Below are 22,891 nucleotides of genomic sequence, written 5' to 3'. Positions count from 1 at the left end.
AGAATTCTCCTTAAAACCGACAGACGACTTGGATGGCCGACCCATGCTTCGTAGGAGCTCCCTCTTGATATTCCCCGTACACACCTGTACCAATGATGGATGTGTTTACGCTGACAGTTTTGTAGACGGGTCCAACTCAAAGAGGCTTGGGGCTGGGAAGAAGATTCCCCTTCGCCTCCCTCTATGCCAATCGCTAGCATGCTGAACACGAACGCCCGAGTCAGCAAGTCAGGGGAGACATGACTGCAGTGAGGGATGGGCATGACTGATCTTTTCTGAGTCAATATTACCCATTCACCAATATTACATACTTAATACGAAGTCCCCCAATGTTGACTTCAACACTCTCAGACATCCTTTCGTATCTTTGTACCTACATTGTGATAAGTCTGCTTGATCCGTTTTCCTCTTAACTCATACCTTTTTCATGCTTGAACTTTCTTTGCCACATTTGCCGCCACATCTCATTCTGTTCAATGTCCATTTCGATTCACACCCATCGTCATCGGCTCGAGCTAGTGGATGTTTCGTGCGCTTGGCCCTGGATGGAGCTTATGAAGCATGGCTACGACCGTTCCTTTCCCTGGCCCATTATCTCTTGGGGATGTAACATTCTGGATCTGAAAAACATATCATGGGGGTATGTTTCATTTATCGCTAGCCAGGACAGGTTGGTACAGTCCAATTCAGTCAGCCCCTACATCATATTATCTCACAGAGGATATATGAACTGCTTGTTCTGCAGGTCCGTCAGGTCCAGCACGGCGATATCCACCTTCACCCGAATAACTTCTCCGTTCTCGTCCACTTGCTCAACATATCCCTCCCGCTCGTCATCACTCAAGCCCGCAATATACTCCTGCCTCTCAGCGTTTCTCCGCGCCAGGATAAAGCGAATAATCCAGAGGATAAGCGGAGTCCCAATCCAGCTGACGACAATCATGGAGACCCACGCACCGTAGAACCTTGGCCCGTTGCTCGGCACCCAAATTTGTGGCGAGACAAGGTTCCCGACGCTGTATCCCAGCATGAACATGACGTTGCGTGTCAGCTTCTTGGTGTATCCAGCAGCAGTGGATGTAGTCCAGCCAAGGGCGATGATGTAGGTGACACCGTATGTCGACGCTGCGAGAATCAGACAGGCTAGCAAACCGAGTTTCTGTTCCCAGTCGACAGTAGTCATTGCTATTCCGCCTGCCACCGCAGGCATACACCATACTGTCCCGTGCAAAGCCAGGTTGCGAGGCCACCTGCGCAAAGCTAGCGTGGCAACAATGCAACATGCCACGCCAAATGCGCCTCCCGCCGCTGCGACCAAGGTTGACCCTAGGGGTTTGATGCCAATCGAGGTTGTGATGAGGTTCTTCTGGCCATAGTTGAGATTATTTGAGTACATCAGCGTGAAGGATTGCAGTGCAAAAAGCCACGAGACGGGGTCTTTCATGGTTTCGATGAATTGCTCCTTCTTGAACTGCTTTTGTTCAATGGAACTTTGGTGAGCCTTGTGGACACGGCGAATGACTTGCACCTTCTCCTCTAGAGTAAGGAACCGCGCCTCAGCAGGGTTACTGGGATAGTCTACCCACACCCAGATAGCGAGGATGAGTGTGAGACCTCCTGTGACGATATGAAGAAATTTCCATGGAAGAACTGGACCAGTGGCCCAGAGAAGGCCATAGGATATGAAGCCGGTGACCACAGGCGCCGCTTGGCAAGTGATCCAGAGGACGGGTTGCAAGAAGGATTGCTCGTGACGATTGAAGAACATGCCAATGGTAACCTCCATGGCAGGTACGATGACAGCCTCTGCTGCGCCCAAGGCAAGTCGCATTACAACAAGTCCAGCGTATTTTGTCGCTACGCAGTGAAGGAAGATGATAACCGACCAGGTGAAGACGGTGATAGCAACATACTTGCCGAACGGCAACCGTTGCATAAGGTAATGGCCCGGCCATTGAAAGGCCAAGTAACCTTTTTGGTGGTCAGCAAGCCGTTGTTTCGGTTCCTTGGGGAAAAGGCTACACACCGACGTAAAACATAGTGTTTAGATTGTTATACTGCGCCTGTCGAATACCTGTTTCCTCGAAAAGGCCCAAAATAGCAGCGTATCCGAGTGTCGATTTGTCAACCTACGTAACAGTCGATGGTCAATACTTGAGAGAAGACATACGTCAAGCGAATCCTTCCAGTACTTACGAATAGCATGATGTTGATGGCAGACAACAGCGTCATCACGCGGAGGTAAAGTTTTCGACGCAGTTTCTTTTCCGCTTCGGGAGTCAACGGCCCGAAGTCGTCTCCATGTTGCTCGAGAAGTCGTAATGTGACATCCGCATTTTTTTCCGTCACGGTCTTCGCTTTGGGAGCGCTCGTCACAGAGGGCTGAACGTCCTTTTCGCCGGCCATGGTTCCAGGTCAAACTCAAAAGAGGAGGGAAGCTGTGATGCCGGGAAAATGTGAACACGTCTGACTTCAACGGCATCACGAAAGAGGTCTATGAAGATTATGCGTGGCATCTCGACTTATATTGCGCCCCTTTCCAGATGTGGTGGAGCTTCAAGATGATAATTCCGAAAGGCGCAATCGACTTAAAGTCTTGTCGTTCCAGTGCTGGGCTGTTCACCGGGCTTTGCCCCACCAGCGCGATGTCCCCCCGCTATCACGCAATCTCGTGGGATGTTATACCCAGCCCTTCGGGATGTCGTTATGAACCATTGGGGGGTGTCACCTTTGAAAGATCTTGCATATTGCTGGACATTATCCGTACTCAGATAAGACGTGCCGCAGCGCTCCGAAGGGCACAAGCAACCATGATTTGGGGGAACGACGGGCATTTGCAACCTTCTTGTTAAATATTAGTAGTTGCATTGTGTGGTTGCGGGAAAGCTGCAACGAGCGCCTCTTGGACAGAAGCACTACCTCTAACAGCAGTAAACAAGTCTTTGAAGCGGGCACTTGCTTGGAAAATAATGGAGTCCTCATTAAAGCAACGAAGATATCGTTCGACTATAGAGTTTGCAGTCAAGAGAGACAGGACCGGTTAGACGGCGCCGAATTCAGTGGCCCTTAACGCCGATGGGCCGTCCCAAGTTGGCAGTGACGTCGGATATGCTTGACTCATAACCCCGGCGCTGACCGGCCTCCTTTGATGGTAGAAGCCGGGCGAACGGACGTCAAAACTACCGCTACCAGCGTCCCTACACCTCATAACAGATTGGCAGACCTTTTGGTGGTAGTGGCCGGTGATCTGCAGCTATCCTGTGATAGTTTTCTTGAAAGCACGTATTATAGACTTCAGAGTATGACAAGGTTATGAAGCTGATTTAAGTATGTACCGGACTAAGCCCGAGAGGATGTTGTGATTCCAAAATTCAAGTTTCATTAAAAGAGTGACTTGTATTGCTGGGTACGACACCCTCTGTGAAATGTATTGCTTACGAATAGCTACGTCTAGATACCCCCACTCACAATATCATGAAAGGCCTTCCGACTGGTAGCATAAGTTGCACCAACGGGGAAACCTCCAGGTACTCTTGGAAAGATCGAGCCGTCGACGATTCTTAAGCCCTGCACTCCATGAACTCTGAACTTCGAATCAACGCAACTGTCTGACGAATTTCTTCCCATTCGGCAGCTACCAGCTGCATGGTGTCCCCAGGTATGGTCTCGGATGTGTTGTTCAAGAGAGCGATCAGATGGCGGGTCGATAATCTCAAACGGTTGGTAAGGCTCTCCCGTTGCGTTCATAACCGACATGAGATGCTGTATGCCTTCGGAGAGAGCAGTGATGTCAACATTAGCATCCTCCTGGAAGAAGTTGAAGTTGATTTCTGGTGCTTCTCTTGGGTTGGCTGATCGTAACCTGACAGTGCCCGTCGGATTGCCGTTTTGCATCTTCACGACTGCCCAGAAGAAAGACGAAGGTGGCCATGAGACCTGACTGAAGCCGGGATAATGTCCATCGAAGACACCGCCTGCTCCTCCGAACATGATAAGATCAGCGTCTGCGTTTTTCGACTGGTTCGTTCGGTATAGCATGAACATTGGCGCTGCCCCCTCGCCGTATGGGCCGTACCCAGCCTGCCATTGTTGAAGACAAGGATCGGCTTCTGCAGTGTCCGGGTTGCACTCCAGGAAGCGGCTGTTCTCCCACAAAGTCGCAGAACGAATGTTGATGCCAGCTTCATAATTTTCCTGGAGGTATTCTCCCTGATTCTGTTGTTAGGATAGCGCCACGGAAGATAAGCAAGGATTCGCTACTCACCACTGCGGGAAGCTCGACCTGGACGTCAATACCAAAACGCTCCAATTCCTCACGCGGTCCAATACCACTGAGCTTGAGCAATTGAGGGGTATTGAAGGCTCCACCAGCAACGATGACCTCTTTCTTGGCTTTCACAGTCCTCAACTCCCCCTCAAAAGACGGGTCGTAACGGCGATCAGCTTCGTACATGCCTTCACCGACAACATACTCCACACCGTATGCCTTGACGATGGAACCGACCTTTCGAGTCAGAACACGAGTTGCTAAACTGTGAGTGCTTAGGGTTAGAGGATAAAGTGGTGAGCCATCCTCCTTCCTGGCGCCCAGAGTTTCGGCAATGATATTCCAAGGGCTGCTCCTTCGTCGTCTTTCGTCAATATGAAGGGGTATTTGGTAGAGACCAGGTATCTCATAGCGGTTAGAATCAGGGCGGTTCAAATCCCTTTCCATCAGTTCCACTACCCGGTCAACGCTGGGGATTTCAGTTTCCTCTGTCTGCGAGATCGCGTTCTGCACTACGCGAAGAACACCGGGGCGGTCGATCACATATGAGATATTGTTTCGGTTCGTCTGATGTTGATGAGTTTGAATGACAACGACACGAAGGGTTGTGGACTTCTTACCGAGATGTATCCATCAAAACCGTGGCCTGGGGTTCCTTCCGGGACGTAGGTATTCCGCTCCAGTTCCATGAAATGTCGTCGCATGTTATCAGATGCCCAGGACTCGTCTCCTGTTATCTCAGCAAAGTAGTTCCAGTCGTTGTCAGGCGGTAGTACGACGTTCATGGCATTAGAGATTGCAGAACCCCCAACAGTAGCTCCTCGGGGGTAGTAAATGCCGAGCCTGGTTGGGGAGTAAGCAATGTTGTTTCCAATCGCATGAGGAATCTTATCAGTACTACACTTACGGAGTAGATCCTTCAGGCGGTTCCAGGCCGTACCACAAAGTGCCGTTGGCAAGACGGTAGGTGAAATAGCGATCGCGACGAGCCTGGGTGTCGTTGCGGTAGTGCGAAACGAAGAATTGCCAAGACATTTCCGGATTTTCAGCGTTCACATCTGCCCTGCAACACTATCTTAGTACACATGACACTTAGATGATGAACCATCATTACGCACATGCCCGGAATTTGCTGAAGAGGGTTGTCTCCGTTGTTTCCGCCGGCTTCGATGAGGAAGACAGAATATCCTTCTCTTGCCAAGTTCGCACTGGAAAAAGTGAGCAAGTGTTATTGATGTATGTAAGAGCAATTCTTACGCCAAGGTACCTCCGCCAGGCCCTGAACCGACGACGACATAATCGTATGCAGTCTCATTGATCGGGCTGGCAGCAGCAAAATAACTCAGAAAAAGTATCGTTGACGAGAAAATAGACCTCATTGTGAAAGTTGAGTTGTTGGGTTCTCTTGATTGTTGGTTGTGTAGTTATGATTGATCGGGGCAACAACCAAGAGGTGTGGGCGGCACCTTATATCCCAACGCCAAGAATGAACATCATAAGTGTTTCTGTGATATTGTATATGAACAGACTGCGGCGCAGTCTCAGGGCTTGACTCTATGTTCGCCAAGCGGAGATCATTCATTCATTTGATGTTGCGAACGCGCAACTTGAAGGCTGTGTAGTAGCTTTTGCGTACTTCATCGCACATTAGACCATCTTCCAAGACTTCTAGCCACTGATTGAAATCCTTAATTCATAAGCATGCTCTGAAAGTCGGAGTTTCGGAGCTCGGTACGAGTGAGATGGCTGGGCACCTTTAGTGCGTATTCGGGTTTATTGACATAAGCTCACCATCTTATCCCGAACTCTAGTACACACAACCAAGACACTATGCCATTAGCCGCAGCCACTCAGACATGTAGGAGTCGCCAAGACACACTAGACAGTCAAATGAGCCGGTCGTACTGGGGCAGGAATATGCAACTCAAGGCTGTGAGGATTTTCCCCTCGCAACATGAAGTAGAGGAACAATGTAAGGGCTATGTCATACTTGAAAGATTTCCTCAACCTTCACTGAAACAACGTCATTGCAGCTTTCGTGGTTAGAAACCACACCTCAATATGCACGAGTCTGAAATTAAACGTATGCTATTCAAGTCAGAGGGAGGAGCAATTCATATCAACTGAACGAGAGGACTACCCGTCCCCTACACCTGTAGAAACTAGTGTGGCTAAGTGCTTTAAATCTGTCAGATCCATCTCTTCCGGCTGCGGTTCCATCTGGACGACGTCGTCTTCTAATCTTCCGTTGGGATTTGTTGCGGTGGCCTCTGCATCCGAATTGGCAACGCCTGTTGAAAGACGTCCGACAGCGATGTCTCTCTGATCTAAGTCCTCGAGCTGATGCTCCGCATCGTGCTCGTCGCTATCAATTGAGACAATTTCATGCAGATTATTGTCGCGTCTGGTCGCAGCTTCCCCGACAGTTCTCATTCTCACGCGGTTAACAAATGACGTTTCAACGAGAGTTCTTCTCCGCCGCCGGAAGATTCGCCGAAAGTAGTCTCTGAATGCTGGCATACAAGAGCAAAATATGAAGCCATTCAGCTCGACGAATGACCAGTTAGATATCGGCACAATATCCCCTGCGTAGAAGTCAGTACCTACGAGTGCAAGTCAGTTTCTAGTCTCGACTTACAAGTCGGATTAGATGTTTTCATGAAGTCGTTGATCGTACTCAGACGAAGAATGGAAACCAGAGTGATCCTAGGAAACATAAGCCAATCTCCAATCCTACTGAGAGCCGTGTTACTCAGATGACCCTCATGTGCCCCTCTAGACTTACAGAAGCGCCACTGCAAACATCATGCCGGCTCCAATCTTTTGCCTCCAACGCCAGTTCAGCCTCAAGATCTGTGAGATCGGCATGCTAACTACAATGATGTCCAAGGTGATGTTTACACTGGCGTGAATCCAAGTTTGCAGATTAATATCATGGCAGTGGCCCTGGTGCTGTCCATCCCATCTCGTCCACGTGTAGCTGATTGGCCAGCACTGGAACATCGTAGCGCCAAGAAAGCAGATCGCCGAGATGATACAAGCCCAGATGACGCCCCATGTCATTTTGCGGAATCGGCTATCGGAAAAGAGGCGTAAATAAAAGAAAAGAAAATTGGTTTTGGCGAAAAGAACCGTGAATGCGTAAAAATGCTCGCTGATGTAGAAAAGCTAAGGTAGGCATGTTAACGGTTACTCACTCATTGATTCAGGATCCGTAAATTTGCAAAGCACTGGCTCACTTTGAAGAACCCGTTAATCTGATCTGGCGTGAGTGTCCACATGTCTTTTCCAAGACCGGACTGCACTGCTGTGCATACAAGTTAGCTAAACTTCCGCAGAAACCCCACCCGAAATGTCTCACTGATAACCACGAGAATGCTCATAGGCACGGACAACGCCTGGATAGGTATTTGTCAGTACATATGACAACTCAATTCAGTATGAATGTGTAAGATCTGCGTTTGACCATACCACACTGAAGATAAGAGCATAGTCATCAAGTCCCATGCTGTAGTCAATTCGCGAGAGTTGGGAGTACTCGCGAATACCAACGCTCACAATGGCAACCAATGCGCCTGCAACAGCGCTAGCAGTTGCGGAGGTGCCTTTGTCTCTGACTGGCAAGCCGCATATTCCGGATAGTATTCTCTGCGTTTCTATGGACCTTGTAAGCTCAGGTATGGTTGAGTCGCATGTCTTCCTAAGGTATCGTGTACTCTGCGTGTGGGTTTCCTCTGCAAACTCACTTAGTCCATCAATGACGGTGCAATTCTGGAACGCACAGCCAACTATCCCGGAAAGCTGAGTATCAGAGCATAGGTAACGTATAGGGGAGACCGAAGAAGATGAAGATGACAGAGCATCGCTAACGCATTTTCCCTGAATCCAGATTCAGCTTTGAAGAAACAGCAGAGTTTGATTGTATAGTCATTGGTCCACGGTCCATGAACATTTGACCTGCGGGGTAATCTCACCGCACACTCAGGGAAGAGTCCGAGGATATCTCGGGCGCCAAAGGTGGCAGTCCCTGGCTCTGGGTCCAACGCTGACACCATTCCGAGGAGGTTTCTTGATCGCAATTCTTTTTTCTAGATGGCTGTAACCAAATACATAGTGTCAGGTCGAGAGCCGTTTGAACAGAGAATTTCATGGAGAGAAGTTCAAAACAACGGGTGTGTGTCTCCCAGAAAAGATCGTAGACGTGATGATTAATCTTCGCAACCCCAACTTCAATCGGGGTAGCTCCATGCCGCAGCTTTAAGAAACATGGATATCCCTATCACCACTGAAGTTCCAAGCTGATGTTAGACTCGGTGATTAGCGTAGTCACATGGCAACCTAGCTCGTCTCCAATCAGAAGTGTAGTTTCATCGGATAAGGTTTACACGGTCCGCGATACTTGCCCGTGTGTCGTATCACTTTGACGTTCGCTCGCAGGGTTTAAACTCAATTTTTTTATAATGCTATTTGACTGGACATGACAATCGTCACCGAATCCGAGGTCTCCTCTGAATAGGACGTCCACAGAGAAGGATGGAAATCTTCGAAGCGCCACCAGATTTACAAATAAGCTGTTATTCTCACGAGACTTGCTGTAACTAAAACGGTAAATTGATATACAATGGAAAAAGGACGTTTTCACAAAGATTTTGCACCATGGCGATGATAGAGGTTGTGCTAGAAACAGTGACGGTATGGGGGCTGAGTCTGTGTTTGCTCGATAATACGGCACTGAAATGATCCCACGTAACGCGTAATTATTCCCACCAATTCAAGAGACCCCTACTAATGCTGTTCACAGATACTCAGTACAAGTACACATCAGCCAGCCATAAACTGATAAAGGAGGCCTATTTCGTTTCCTTATCACCCACAAGGATTTCATGTCATCTACACGCTTCATATGAGTTAATAGGCAACTTTGTTACGGATCGCAAGTTTTCAGTGGTAAAGGAGTGACTTTATTTTCGTGCCTCAATCCAGCTTCGTGTTTCGTTTCAAAATATGGAGCTCCCGCGATAGAAAGAGAAATTCCAGGTCCACCTCAGTTCCATCTCCTGATACTATTCCCCAGACTTGGTCGGTAGATTGCAACTACCATGCCTGCGTGAATGAGGCTTTGAACGTCTAGTTCTTGACGCCAACTGGGGTTTGGCAGAGAATTCCTTGTCCGAGCTGTTTTGCGGAAAAGGTTAACGTCAACATCAGTTTGTGGCAGAAAGCGAGGTTGATTACTTACGATGGGCAAAACACAGCATCGAGCACGTTGGCCAATGGAGGCACAAACCTTGCTGAAGTTATCGGCAGAAGTTGGGACAGCCGGGGCTATTCTAGAGGTTAGAGGCGTGCTTGAGCTTGAATACATATAGGGAAAACTCACGAGAACCGCAGTTAAGGTTCGCAACTCCAAGAACATCGGTGGCACAGCACTGAGCGCTGTCGTACAGACCAGAGCAAGGGTCGTACGGGGTGGAGCCACCGCCGCTGCCACCGCCACCGCCGCCGTGGCCGGGCTTGTCACCGCCAGTAGGCACGGCGATGGCAACGCTGGCAAAGAGAGCAACGAGAGCGATCTTGAATTGCATTCTGATGTATGTAGTCAAAGAGTGTCCGGCAAGAGGAACTAAAACTGAAGCTTGGTAGGCTGTTGAAGTCTGGGGACTGAAGAGATAGATGTGAATGCTGATGATGAGAAGAATGAAGCTTCGAGATTGCTGATAACCTAGGTTTATATACTCGAGAATGGACTGTACAAGACGCTTGTCAAGGGCCATGCAACTTGATTCGGAAAAGAATCACTATTTTCCGTCTTCCCGATGACTGCAGTCAGTACACATTTTGCTCTCGTTGTCGACATGCTGCGCATAGACATGAGTCTAGACCCATCGTGAAGCATACCGGAATAGTGTCCTCATGAACTCAAGACGAGGCCGTAGACTCACTGGACAAATCACGTTCACGATACTAACGGCTAGGTCGGAAGAAGTTCCCCGTTTCGATGACTTAGCTATGCAGTTCAATATTGGCTTGGCTTTCCACTCTTGCCGCGCCGGTCTGCAACTTGCAGTCTGCAGCAACCCACTTGACACGAGCTCTCTAGGAGAAATATTGCCCTCGACACGCCACTGCAGATTCGATATGTGACAGAAGATTCTACGAATGCCCCGAGAAAATCTTGACGCCGCCGCGGATGCAGCAATATCAACCCGTGTGGAGGAAATGGAGAAAATGGAGAAAATGGAGCTGAACCTGAACTCGGCTACAGCCGCTCCCGTGTGCTAAATGCAACGTTCCCCGCCTTCAGCTGGACTTAGAACGAATCAAGGCTGACGACCGTTTCAGCGCCGGCCTTTTTACTGTGGATAATTGGCGGATACGACATTGATCGACAGGCATTATTAGGCGAATGATTTCCACTGCCCTGTCAATCTATCCCCTGCTCTCTACCCAGTCAATCTTCTGCCCTCGGTGGAAAATCATATCATGAACTAACCAAAATACCCAATGACTCGGAGAGAAACAGCTTGACTTGTTAAAAGGGTCTCTTTCTTTGAGCAGCGGCAGAATGAGAGTGAATCCTTCAACACTCCGAACCGACGTGATATCAAGCGGAAAGGATCAAAGTGAAAGTAGCTTGCTATTTCACTGAACATCCTCGGACTTCAACCGTCCAAGACCACTAGTGAGGGAGATCCCTTCCCCGCTGGGAATCGTAAGAACTGTATCTGTTATTCGCCGAAGTTCTTTCCGATGCTTTGAATTGAACAGCCTATTCTAGAATTCCATTCTCGTTAAGTGGATTGGGCAAACTGCGGCTTGCCGAGTTGCCAAGCCAGTTGATTTGTTGGCAGGGCTTGACATGTTGCGCCGCTGACGGCTGGACTTGAAATTGCTCCACGCATTCCACTTTCATACTTGACGCAGTGTGATGTCAGGGTTGTATGCAAAGGCTGAAACGTACAACCCCAACAATTAGCGACCCATATCAGCTACTAGTCCGGACGAGCTGCAGAAGTGTGCTTTCACATTTGCCGCCAATCAGATACAGTGATGTTGCTGTTATCCAACTATAATTGACAGTTTAGGAAACCGGTATCGTGATGAAGCAGTTGAATCTCATGCGGTGTAAAAGTATAACGTCAATTATTCAAGGGGCTTGTGCTTCAGCTGGCCAGACCGACGCCCTGCCTTTGCTTCCGGCCTATCCCAAGATGAACCAGATCATTGATTATTCTCGCGAATCACCAGACAGGCAAGTAACTCGCGCACTTTACATTCACAGCTTTCGGGTCGGGCATCATCGACCCACTGACTCCGCTGCCATCCCTTTGTCGTTCAACTCGCCGAACCTTCGTACAACCTGAAGCGTGGCAAAATAGCTGAAAGGCAGAGCAACAAACCAAAGGCCAAGGTTGATACTTGCCGTAGCAATCAGGGCGGTTGGAACAGCCTGGACTCCGAATCCTACGGCAACGGCAGCCGTCTCGATACCTCGAAGCAGGGAGCTATACCTTATCTGGTCGCCAGGGGAGTCCGAGAGATTGCTGATACACCAGTAAATGTAGTTCTCTACCATGCCGAGACTGATCCGTTCGAACATGTATACACCAAAGCCGCGACCAAAATCGCTCTGGACAGCCCAATCCAGGACTGGCAGTGTAAATCGATACTCGTTCTGGATGATGACAGCCCATATCCAAGTCGCACTATTGAGTGAGGCAATCAGGATATATGTCGCGACGGCTCGGGTCTGGCGCTTCTTGGCCCACGGCAAGTCGACGAGAGTACCTCCCACCCATGTCGCGAAGGTCCCCACAACCGCCGACATGAAGCTACCGAGAGCTCTAGACCTGACAGTGAAGTAAGTGGCTAGGTATGTTCCCGGATAAGCCTGAATCCAGCCAAAGTACCAGAACAAGGGAACAAGAAGAAGTATGGAGCGGCTTCTGAGCAATCTCCACATTTCCTTGCTTTCAGCTCGCCAGTGGATTCCCCGAGGAGCTTCGATTCTCGTCCCGTCGTTGCGTCGGACCTTCTCGGGGTTTGAAAGTAACAGGCCGAAAAAGAATCCGAGGCACTGAATCGCGATGAAGCCGAGATATGTCTGGTATCCAACCTTCCCCCTTTGTCTGACGTTATGGTTGATGCCCAGAGAGATTGCTCCGCCAATAATGTTGCCGAAGTTGCGAAATGTGAACCATGTCGCAATGTAGCGTCCGCGTTTGTGTTGTTCGGGGTATCCAGTCGCGATGGCTCCCTCAACGCTCCAAAAGAACCCGGCACTGATGCCGCAAGCAACCGAGCCAAAATACACGAACCATGTAGAGCCTGTACGGTTGTTGACGTAGAGACCGGCAGCGTACAGAGGGTAGCCCAATGAGCCTATCGCGAGTGTCCATCGAAAGCCGATGACGTTGGTCAGCCAAGGTCCGGCGAAACAAGTCACTGTCATGAAAGCGTAAAGCAGAGCATTTGCTGCGTTGACGAGATCTGGACTCTGTGAGCCGCCCACTCCCAGACCGTTCATTGCACTCCATATGCCAGGAGCGCTGAAGGCGCATATCCCAACGACTAGGATTTGGAAAAGGGTTCCCCTAAAGAACGGAGTTCGACTCGGGGGTCGTGTAGATACATTTTCGTCTTGGAGGAATGCTGTCTTCTGCAAAGTTTCGGGGACTTCCTGTGGCTGAAGCACGTTCTCTCGTGTACTCGCGGATTCTAGGGACATCTGGAAAAGGGGGCCCGCGAAATGACCCAAGCGATCTGGGTGGTGAATACTGATAAGTGAGATCCTGCAATATTGATGATTCGAAAAACAAGTAATTCGAGGCAAGAAGGACTTTCGCGGGGTAAGTAGTATGTTCATGGGTTGCCCGCCCTTCTTATCAGCGCCAGAGACTGCGTCGTGGGATCACGCAACGTTGCCGGAGCTCAGCATCATCGACGCCAAGACCTCCATCTCCCTGCGTAGCTGTCATCCAATATCATAACCAATGAACGGGAGGTCAATGATAAGAGTAACTTGCGGGACAAAAATTGCGTGCTCTGGCCCTGGGCCGAGCGGTGCCGATAATCGGTTCCCCGCTCCGTTCAAAGTTGTTCGGTCGGCATCCAATTCAGAACCCGAACCCCGCACCGTTTGGTCAACCGGCGATTCTTCCCGGATGACGCCGGTCGCGGGAGGAAACGTCAACGTCACAACAATTCTCATGATTTCAAGGACGAGTCTTTAGAAACTCATATTTTGAAAAGATTCAGCCATGATGCCAGACCTACACACTCAAGTAGTTTGCGACTTTGAGGCATGTTCAGAACTTTTAGGATGACAACCACTTCGGAGCGAGATGGGAAGGTTAGGAGCCTAATGTGCCTAAGCCGCGGTTATTTCGAGGGTGTATTGCGTCATGCAAAGCGATCCAATGGTTATTGAAGTCAGGAATAACGTGATTTTGTGTGCGACAGGCTTCGTAAGTCCATATAGAGGAGCTAATCTCCTCCTTCTACCTCACTTTAAACCGGCTGGAGCTAGCCATTACTTCGAAGATTTAATACCCAAATTGTTGGATGATTTACAGCGACACACAGAATGGCGACCTCCGTTCTTACACCTGTCGCAGATTCTCTCAAGTTTGATGGAGCTGCATCATCAGTCACATTCGAAACCTTCGAACTGCCAGAAGGCAATCAACGAATTCTTGGATCACCTCATCCCGGCGGAACGGTCGCACCTCTAGCTCTGCGACCTTCCAGCGCAGATGAAGAAGTTGACTTGCAAGCGGCTATTCAGGCAGTCAAGGTGTTGCAAGACCAAGATGGAATTCTTACCAAGAAACTTGCACTTCACGGCACGCTGCTTTTCCGAGGGTTGCCCGTGCGCAATGCAGACGACTTCAGCAGATTTGCCCATGCGTTCGGATATAAACCACATGAGATCATTGGCATCGTTGTCAACAGACCTTTGCTAGCACCAAACGTGGCCCCAGCGAACGAGTCGCCCAAGGAAGTCCTGATCTACAACCACAACGAGTCTCCACAGGTGCCGCACGCTCCGGAGTATATCTTCTTCTACAATCACAAGGCACCCGATAGAGGCGGTGAAACCCCAATCTCTTCGTCACTTGAGTTGTTTCATCGTGCCAAAGAAGAGATTCCTGACTTTATTGACGAGCTTGCCGCCAAGGGTATACTTAGTCAAGTCACCTACAAGTTCGACAAGCAGTATGCTGGCGGTTCCACGCTCAGGCAGGCTTTCGGCAAGGATTTCAATGATGAAGATGACGAGGCTACGAAGAGAACGAAGATCGAAGCCCAGATTGCCAGATATGGTCGAGGCAAGCACACGACGTGGGAATGGATTGAGAATGGTGTGATTCTGACGCATAAGCTGCCTGCCATCCGAACTCAGCCGAGGTCGAATCTCCCGACTTTATTTACAGGCCTTGCTGCTTACTGGAAGAATTCGCAAGGTGGCAACGGTTCAAGAAAGGAGGTCACGAGACAGTTGTACGGGGACGGAACCCCCATTCCAGACAAGTACCTGGAGCACTTGGCAAAGATAACGGACGAAATACGAGTGCTTCATAAATGGCACCAGGGCGATGTTCTTGTTTACGACAATATCATTGCGCAGCATGGGAGGCAGCCCTGGCAAGGCGAACAATCTGATCGGGTGGTCCTGGCCAGTCTTTTTGATGGAGAAAGCGTTCCTGGTGCCTACAACGATGCTGATTGGGCTCAGGTTGTTCAAGCACTTGACTGATGCCCGCCACCTCATTGATCTCGTCATCGTTTGAGACATTAAGTGTCTAGGTAGATTTAGAAGATAATAAGGCCAGCAAAATCTTGACGTTCCTTTCTTGAACAGCACAGAATGAACGAGAACAAAAACTGTTTCTAAGAAAAGAGAAAAAGGTAATGTTTGTATCTAAGCCTGCTCGTCGAAAACGCCGAATTTGAACTTCGAACCTGGATGAGAGGCTCTCAGCTTCCGGTCTCCAGGGGTTGCATACAAGTTCTCCCTTGCCGTTCCTCCGGGCACCTCATAATCTCCATTTCCGAGCCAACCCCTTGCTTCAAGCTCAGGAATGAGGAACTCAATCACGTCTGCCCAAGCACCAGGCACCACGACATGGCCAATGTTAAATCCATCAACGTCGGCAATCGTAAGCCATTTCTCTAGTTCATCGGCGACAGTCTTTCCACTTCCAATTTTGAAATTTCCGCTCCCTCCAATGGACTGGAACTCGGAAAGAATGCGCGGTGTCCACTTATCGTACCCTTGTGGACGAGACAACAGACGTTCGCGTTGCTGCGGAGTAAGCTTAGCCATCAGCGGATGGTTCGGGTCCGTAGGGAACTCCTCATCCAGCGGAAACTCGCTAACATCGATGCCCGAGATACCACCGAGAAGGGCGAGGCCCCCTTCGCCGATTGCATATTTCTTGTAGCGTTCGTACTTCTCATGGGCCTGCTCGTCTGTTGCACCAAGGATCGGAGTAAACTGGATAAAAAACTTAACGTCGTAGGGGTCTCGGCCCTGTGCAACTGCGAGCTCCCTAGTCTTCTTGATCTTGCTGGCCAGGAACGCTGGATTCGGTCCACCGATGAAGATACATTCAGCGTGCTTTGCTGCGAAGGCTGAGCCCGCTGGAGACATCCCCGCCTGAAAAAGCAATGGGGTTCGTTGAGGACTCGGGTCAACCTGATGGGCACTTTGCGACTTGAAGAACCGTTCATCGTGAACGATCTTGCGAACCTTGGAGGGGTCGGTAAATGTTGACGTGATAGGGTCTTTGACCACCGCATCATCTGCCCAAGATCCTTCCCAGAGTCTGATAATACCATCAGTCAGCAGGCCAATCGTCACCATAGGTTTACCGTAAACGGTAGGGTGACTTACTTGTAAACTAGACTGAGGTACTCGTCTGCCATCTCGTAGCGCAGGTCATGCTCAGGCAGCTTATCCAAGCCCATCGCGCGGGCGGCGTTATCACTCCAAGATGTTACAATGTTCTTGTAAAGGGTATTAGAGTCACAAATTTAGGATCAATGTGTGGCGAGCTTACCCATGCAATTCTGCCATCAGTTACATGGTCCAACGTTGAAAACCTCTTCGCCAGAATGAACGGCGGCTCAAATGTTGTGCAAGCAGTGACACCAAATGCAAGACTCTTGGTGACAGCGGCCATCGCAGAAATAACCTCAATCAGTGAGTTTCAAACCTCAAGAACACTTGAAGAGAACAGTTTTGACTTACAACAAAGGGGTCATAGAGCGGCCACTGAGTGCCTGATCGGATCGCTGGTGCATGGCTCTTCTGATACACATCGTGACTGCCGAAGTTATCCGCTGCCCAGCATACGTCAGTTGGACTTATATTAAGACTGGAAGGCTTCAACTAGCATGCATACCGAGAAACAGCGCGTTGAACTTCCCTTTCTCGAGTAGTTTCGCCAACTCTATCCAGTACGGGAGACGATTCTTCTCTGAGCTTTTGTCCTCTGGGTTCTGCCATTGTCCTATGCTTTGAGAAACGGTCAGGACACCACTGGCTAACCTCTGGGTAAAGTCCTACCTAATATGGCCGATCCCGTTCATGTCAAATGCATTGAGCAAGATCCTCTTTTTCTTGCCATCTTTTGTATATCCATATAGCTTTTCGCCTTCAACTTTGCCTTGCAAGACTTGGATTGGAGTGGCCTCAACCTTGGGAAGGGGGGAGTCTGGCGCCATTGTCTTTATGTGTAACGCTGATAACAACACTGTCCCTGGATACTTTGGCTTTTCGGTGTAAATGCGAGGATGCTACTCGTCCTTGTCAGTCTTACGCTTCCAGAAAGCCGGATATAAGACAAGCATTTGCCTCCAAATTGCTTTCCTGATTCCAATTTGTACCTTGGAATCAATAATACTGGCCAACGTCACGTAAATTTACGTGATTGATCCTTCAAAGGCGTATTCGGCGGCCGCATTGATAATAGCAGGACTAGATCCTCAGACGATTATTGTGCAAGCAGCACGCAATCGCAAGCACCCCGCATTTGCAACTCTACCGCGTCAGCACACTACATTATCTTCGTTGCTCAGCTTTCTGACATGGAGTGTCGGACATCCTCCGAACAAAGCTGGTCCGATACCGGAAGTCTGAAGCGTTGCTGCATCATGGTTACTTGGTATCAGCAAGTATCAAAAGTGACCAGCATGTTTTCCTTTTTCGGTAGAACTTAGAACAGTCTTTTCCTACTTCTCAAGATGTTTCTCCCTTCTAAGACGGCGCCCATGAACATCGGGAGAGACAGAGTTCACTTTGTATTCGTTTTTTCTACAAAACCAATATACATTGAGTCGAGGTTCTAAGCAGAAGCCTTTTCCCCTGGTCTCTCCTCAGTGTCGCTTTTACGATGTTCTCTTGCTGAGTACCAGACTACGAAGCATGTCCATGAAAAATAAGTGACTTGCATGACAGCCTCCATAATGTAGCCTTTCAAGAAGCGAGGCGCTTCAAGAGTCGGGAAAGCTACGATCGGTACCCAAGTGCCGAAGGCCGTGCTGATAGCAAGCATAGAACTAATGACAAAAGCTCGCTCTTCAGCATCGCCAGCGCAAGCAAGGTTGGCCACGCTGTAGTTGACAGGCGACAGCGAAACCTCTATGTAGCTCAAAGCAACTGCGAACCATTTGAAGCCAAATGATGTTTCATCGTAGAGAATCCACGCGAACTTGGAGATGAAATGAACTAGGCTGACCAGGCCAATCAGAGGAACAATTGCTCTTTGGCCCGCTTTGTCGATTGTCCATGAGAATGCGAGGATGAAAAGTATACCGAAGCTCGGGCTAATAGCCTAAAGAGCAGATTAGCTAGGGAACAGAGATGTTTCACCCAGATTGATCCGACTTACTGTGAAGTTGTTTACCTGAACCACGGAATACTGCTGATTGCTTTTCAGCCACAATGTTGGGCTCCCTGTGACCATACTTTCGTAGCCCATGAGCCACATTACGTTCCAGGGCACCAGCACCCAGAAATGCCAGCGTCCAAAAAATCGCCTAAGTGATTTTGAGGACAACTTTACTCCTTTAGGATCAAGTCTTCCCTCGAGAGCCATTCGCTCTTTCGCCATCTCAAACTCCTCATCGGTGAAATACCACCTCTTGCCGTCTTTGGGAGTTCCAGGGAAACTGACAACACCCCACAAGGCGATTGGAAAGGTCATGATGGAAGCGACAATGTACATCCAACGCCAGCCTGGGTGTCCCAAGGCCCCGTCGAGCGACTCATATATACGAGCAGCAAGAAGACCGGTCGTCATGGTGCCAATTCCTGAACTGACATAGAAGATGCCAGCTCGTCTCACCAACTCATCACTACGATACCTATTTTCCGTACATCAGCAGGCGTTGTCCCGTAGCTGCGGGTATGAGGTGACTGACCAGCTTCCCAAAACATAGTGTATTGAGCAGAAGTATGGCCCTGATTCATGAGTCAGTCAACTTTCTGGGCACCGGAGTTAAGATGTGACTAGAGTTGATCACCTTCAAGAAGTCCTACCATAAAACGGTAGCCAGCCAGCTCTGAGAAACTATTGGCACGGTAACACAACAGTGTGAATACTCCCCATATGGTCATCGCCCCTGGAATGACATAATGAGCGGTATATTTCGTGACAAGAAGTGTTGCTGGAATCATGGAACTAGAAAGCATGTAAGTAAAGAACATCAAAGACTACGCATTATGGAGTGAACTTACACGCAATATCCGACGCTAAAGATAGATCCCAGCTGCACAAGTTCATTTCCGAATAGATGCAGATCTAGCGTATAGGTTAACCTTTAGTTCGGTTACCGCAGCGCCTCTCGAGCTCACCTTCTCGCATGCCACTGATGTACGCATTAGCCAAGATACCTCGATCAATGTACAAAATCTGTCAACGTCAGACTGAATTTCGAGTCTGCAATAAGTGAAGAATATCAAACGCACCCAAAAGCCGATGAAGGCGTATGATAGAATGAAGAAATCCAACTTGAATATCACACGACGCTCCAAAGGCCCGTCATTTGCGTCAAACCAAGAGAAGAACTTCTTCTTGCTGAATTGGCGATTGGGCTTTGGATTGAGGCTGGGAACACCCACACCTGAGCCGTCATTGTCGTCTTTTTCCTGTGGGAATGCGATTGCTGTCATGGGAGTGTCTCCTCCCTTCGCCATGATGAAGACTATTGCGTATAGTGCAATCACAGTTTCTGAGGTCGGTTTTAGATCGCTACGATTAAAAGATTGAAGCGGAAGATATATCTGTTATAATTTCGACAAGCCTTTATGTACATGCCATCAAGAAAACTAAGATTAACGCGAAAAGAGGGATCTCCTTCAAGGTGTGTGTGTGAATCTGCAAGGCCTGAATCAAACAAAAAGCAACAGCGTTCTCATCGGGCTAACTAGAACAGGGTGCCGCGATGGCGCAAATCAAGCATCTTCTCACATAATGAAGGCATTTCAGGGGCTGAATAGCAGCCTAGTCTCCGATAATTGGGTGTAAAGTAGGTTTCCCGGTGTCATATTCGGGGCTAACGCAAAGCCGTTGCAGCTCCGAATTTCACAGGCCCGACACGTGGGGAACACATCGGGGCTTGAGGATACCTAGATGGCGCATTGTAAGCCAGACGGAGATCCATTGAACAAACCAGCGGAGATATATAGATGCTCCACAAAGATGGTACCATCGTCGTTGATGGCTGATACCTTATCTCAACGCCATGCCTCGTCTGAGGCGATGTGGACCTATTATGTCGTGCTGGTCGTTGGCGTATTGACGGGGACAGTTGGATCAACGTGATCAGCCTCCATCATGGCGTAACGAGCGATGGGCGATATCGGAGACAGCTACTGTTATGGGACGACTGAAAGCGCCGAAGCGAGCTGGGGTTTCGTGGACTGAAGAGGTTGTTACGATTTCAAGAGCAAGAAATACACTCTAACCTGCTTGAAGAAACGAAGAAACTCACGACCAAGGCTTGTGTCAATGACAAACAGCACGTTCACGCAACTCTCCATTCTGAAGGTACTGCGACCTGAAATCAGCTTATCATGTCTCCAACCGAGACACCACAAGACAAATCAAGTACACGGACGGGATTTCGAGCGGAGGACACCAAAAGCCATCAACGGGGGCATGACAAGTACTTTCCGAACCATGCTCCCTGGGAGCCTTTTCGTCCCGTCAATGTGTGCCACTATGTTGCTGCGCTACCTCGAATTTCCAATTAGCTGACACATCACAGATCATAATCGTCGGCGCTGGTATCGGCGGCGTCACCTCGGCCGTTATGTTGTCTCACAAGATCAATAACGCAACCATCGATGTGTTCGATAGACTGCCCAAGATTGTAAGTCTATTTTTCCCGGCTGGTACACACTTAGATGATTTCTGATTCCAAATCTAGGGTGGTACTTGGGCAGCAAATGTCTATCCAGGAGTCAGATGTGATGTGCCTTCTCATGCTTACCGTAAGATATCATTTCTGAAAGGGTATAAAGAACTCACTGACTCTTACAGAACTCAGTTGCGAGCCGAACACAGAATGGTCCGAGTATTACCCAAAAGGCGCTGAAATTCAAGCCTACTACGACAAAGTCATCGAAAAGCATGGTCTGACGGATTCTGTGCACCTACGTCATGAAATTGTCAAAGCCACATGGTTATCCGAGGCGTCTCAATGGGCTATCGAGATACGAAATCTACAAAACGGCCAAGTCTTCGTGAAAACGGCCGACTTCTTCGTCAACGCTCAAGGTCGCATCAGCAATCCGAAGTATCCAGACATTCCCGGTCTTCACGATGTCTTCCAAGGGCAGGTGGTTCATACCGCTAGGTGGCCAAGAGACATAAACATCGAGGGGAAGCGAGTTGCCGTCATTGGGAATGGTGCGTCAGGTCAACAAATACTACCTAATATTCTCCCCCAGGTGGCGCATCTCGACCACTATGTTCGCACAAAGACCTGGGTCACGCCTACGTTTGCTGGAGACCTACATGAAGCCACTTCAGATTCTCCGGGTGGACCAAAGTATAGCGACGAAGAAAAGCAAAGATTTCGACAAGACCCGGCCTACTATCTCGCGCACCGGAGAGCCTTTGAAGTCAAGTTTCACAACCGCTTTGCCGCGGATGTACTTGGAAGCAAAGAAAACGCCGATCTAAGAGAAAAACTAGTTCAGTGCATGAGAGAGCGTCTTGGAGGCGACGAAGAGTGGCTCGAGAGAGTATTACCCGACTACGCACCAGGGTGCAAGCGGTTAACCCCTGCACCTGGGTACTTGGAGGGGCTGAAATCCGATAAAGCAAATTATATAGCGAGGCCCATCAGCCGTGTTAATGCCACGGGAATCATCGATGCAAATGGAACCCATCGGGAAGTGGACGTTATCATTGCAGCAACGGGTTTCGACACAACCTACTCTGCTGCGTTTCCACTTCTAGGGAACAACGGCCTGGATCTGGCCAAACGTTGGGCAACAGATGGTGAGATTGGGTATCCGGAGACATATCTCGGAATGATGGCACCTGGTTTCCCGAACTATTTTACCGTTCTACAGGTGAGAAAGTCTGCAATGGGTTGGAGATATGACTGACTTGTTTCCAGGCTCAAGGCAACGCGCGTGGTGGAACCGTCCCGGTGCAGATTGAGATCTCGGCCACTTACATCGCCAAATGCATCCGCAAAATTCAAACCCAGAGCTATGCATCTTTGAATCCGCGTGAGGATGCTGCCCAAGAGTTCAACGACATCGTCAACGGTTATTTTGACAACAAGGTGACGGCGGACCGGTGCAATAGTTGGTTCAAGCAGGGGGCCGGCGCAACTCACGTGCTCATCGCGTGGCCAGGAACATTCCATCACCGCGCCGACATTCTTCGTGATCCCCGATGGGAAGATTTTGAGTTCGTCCGGCGACCTGGGTCTGAGAAGAATAGGTTCGAGTATTTTGGGAACGGGCAGACTGCACGGGAGGTAAGGAGGGACGAAGAGGACATCACAGGCTATTTACGGGAGATCGGAAAGATTGATATTGCGACGATTCACGAGGCGTGGAACACTTGAAAAATTGCAGGCTTTTGACCTATTAGAGAACCATCTTGAAATAATATGGCATGCTCCATGGTTACAGAAAGCAACAGGACGAAACCGGGGTGAGTAACTTTGGTAGTGGTGGCCGCGGCGGCCGGGGTGGTGGAATCGGTATTGGTATTGATGCATTGTAACACTGTAGAAGTAGAAACTAACAGGAAGATAATGACGATGGCGACGAAATCGAAGACTCGAGCAAGTTGAAGGAGGTCCACACATACATGTAAGGAGGGTGCTGCTCAGGGAGAGCCCTTCAGTATTTATTTTGCAGAATGTCGGTATGTTAGCCAAGTTGCCTTTCAAGGGATGACTGGCTTACGTGGAAGATTTTAGGCGTCCTGCTGCTATAGACTACAGCTTGCGTTCTTCGATCTGGTAATGATATCGTCATTGTGGAGAATACGATATGATAGTCGGAGTCCGGATCATTGAAAAATGCCACGCCAGTCATAAACCTATTCATCTCGTAAGATGTCAACATGGGACAAGAGTCACTTG

At 49.2% G+C, this 22,891-nt stretch overlaps 6 protein-coding genes across 6 annotated transcripts; 2 read left to right on the top strand and 4 right to left on the bottom strand.

Moving 5' to 3' along the window:
• Positions 1–712: 712 nt before the first annotated feature.
• Positions 713–9,852, bottom strand: CkaCkLH20_05462 (gmc oxidoreductase; the record flags this gene model as incomplete). The annotated part of the gene is made up of 13 exons (XM_038888181.1): positions 713–1,971; positions 2,027–2,129; positions 2,197–2,357; positions 3,639–4,209; positions 4,265–4,834; positions 4,888–5,110; positions 5,175–5,330; positions 5,386–5,475; positions 7,053–7,435; positions 7,507–7,574; positions 7,629–7,665; positions 9,555–9,592; positions 9,648–9,852. The coding sequence occupies 13 exons, from the start codon at positions 9,850–9,852 to the stop codon at positions 713–715; spliced, it is 3,864 nt and encodes a 1,287-aa protein (XP_038746657.1).
• Positions 9,853–11,564: 1,712 nt separating this feature from the next.
• CkaCkLH20_05461 (duf895 domain membrane protein) lies at positions 11,565–12,794 on the bottom strand (the record flags this gene model as incomplete). Its single annotated transcript, XM_038888180.1, has 1 exon — positions 11,565–12,794. One exon carries the CDS (start codon positions 12,792–12,794, stop codon positions 11,565–11,567), a length of 1,230 nt encoding a protein of 409 aa, XP_038746656.1.
• Positions 12,795–13,853: 1,059 nt separating this feature from the next.
• Positions 13,854–15,026, top strand: CkaCkLH20_05460 (taurine catabolism dioxygenase; the record flags this gene model as incomplete). The annotated part of the gene is made up of 1 exon (XM_038888179.1): positions 13,854–15,026. The coding sequence occupies one exon, from the start codon at positions 13,854–13,856 to the stop codon at positions 15,024–15,026; it is 1,173 nt and encodes a 390-aa protein (XP_038746655.1).
• A 165-nt stretch (positions 15,027–15,191) lies between these two features.
• On the bottom strand, positions 15,192–16,999 carry CkaCkLH20_05459 (HK97 family phage prohead protease; the record flags this gene model as incomplete). The annotated part of the gene is made up of 6 exons (XM_038888178.1): positions 15,192–16,098; positions 16,167–16,279; positions 16,333–16,467; positions 16,524–16,615; positions 16,678–16,790; positions 16,842–16,999. The coding sequence occupies 6 exons, from the start codon at positions 16,997–16,999 to the stop codon at positions 15,192–15,194; spliced, it is 1,518 nt and encodes a 505-aa protein (XP_038746654.1).
• A 620-nt stretch (positions 17,000–17,619) lies between these two features.
• CkaCkLH20_05458 (uncharacterized protein) lies at positions 17,620–19,472 on the bottom strand (the record flags this gene model as incomplete). Its single annotated transcript, XM_038888177.1, has 7 exons — positions 17,620–18,108; positions 18,166–18,587; positions 18,698–18,737; positions 18,816–18,957; positions 19,014–19,077; positions 19,131–19,188; positions 19,245–19,472. 7 exons carry the CDS (start codon positions 19,470–19,472, stop codon positions 17,620–17,622), a joined length of 1,443 nt encoding a protein of 480 aa, XP_038746653.1.
• An 879-nt stretch (positions 19,473–20,351) lies between these two features.
• CkaCkLH20_05457 (4-hydroxyacetophenone monooxygenase) lies at positions 20,352–22,366 on the top strand (the record flags this gene model as incomplete). Its single annotated transcript, XM_038888176.1, has 5 exons — positions 20,352–20,489; positions 20,546–20,650; positions 20,708–20,771; positions 20,821–21,860; positions 21,908–22,366. The coding sequence occupies 5 exons, from the start codon at positions 20,352–20,354 to the stop codon at positions 22,364–22,366; spliced, it is 1,806 nt and encodes a 601-aa protein (XP_038746652.1).
• Positions 22,367–22,891: the final 525 nt, after the last annotated feature.

The sequence above is a fragment of the Colletotrichum karsti genome (assembly GCF_011947395.1).
Source record: "Colletotrichum karsti strain CkLH20 chromosome Unknown Scaffold15, whole genome shotgun sequence".
In the NCBI taxonomy this organism is placed as follows: domain Eukaryota; kingdom Fungi; phylum Ascomycota; class Sordariomycetes; order Glomerellales; family Glomerellaceae; genus Colletotrichum; species Colletotrichum karsti.
This window is presented reverse-complemented; position numbering and strand designations above follow the sequence as displayed.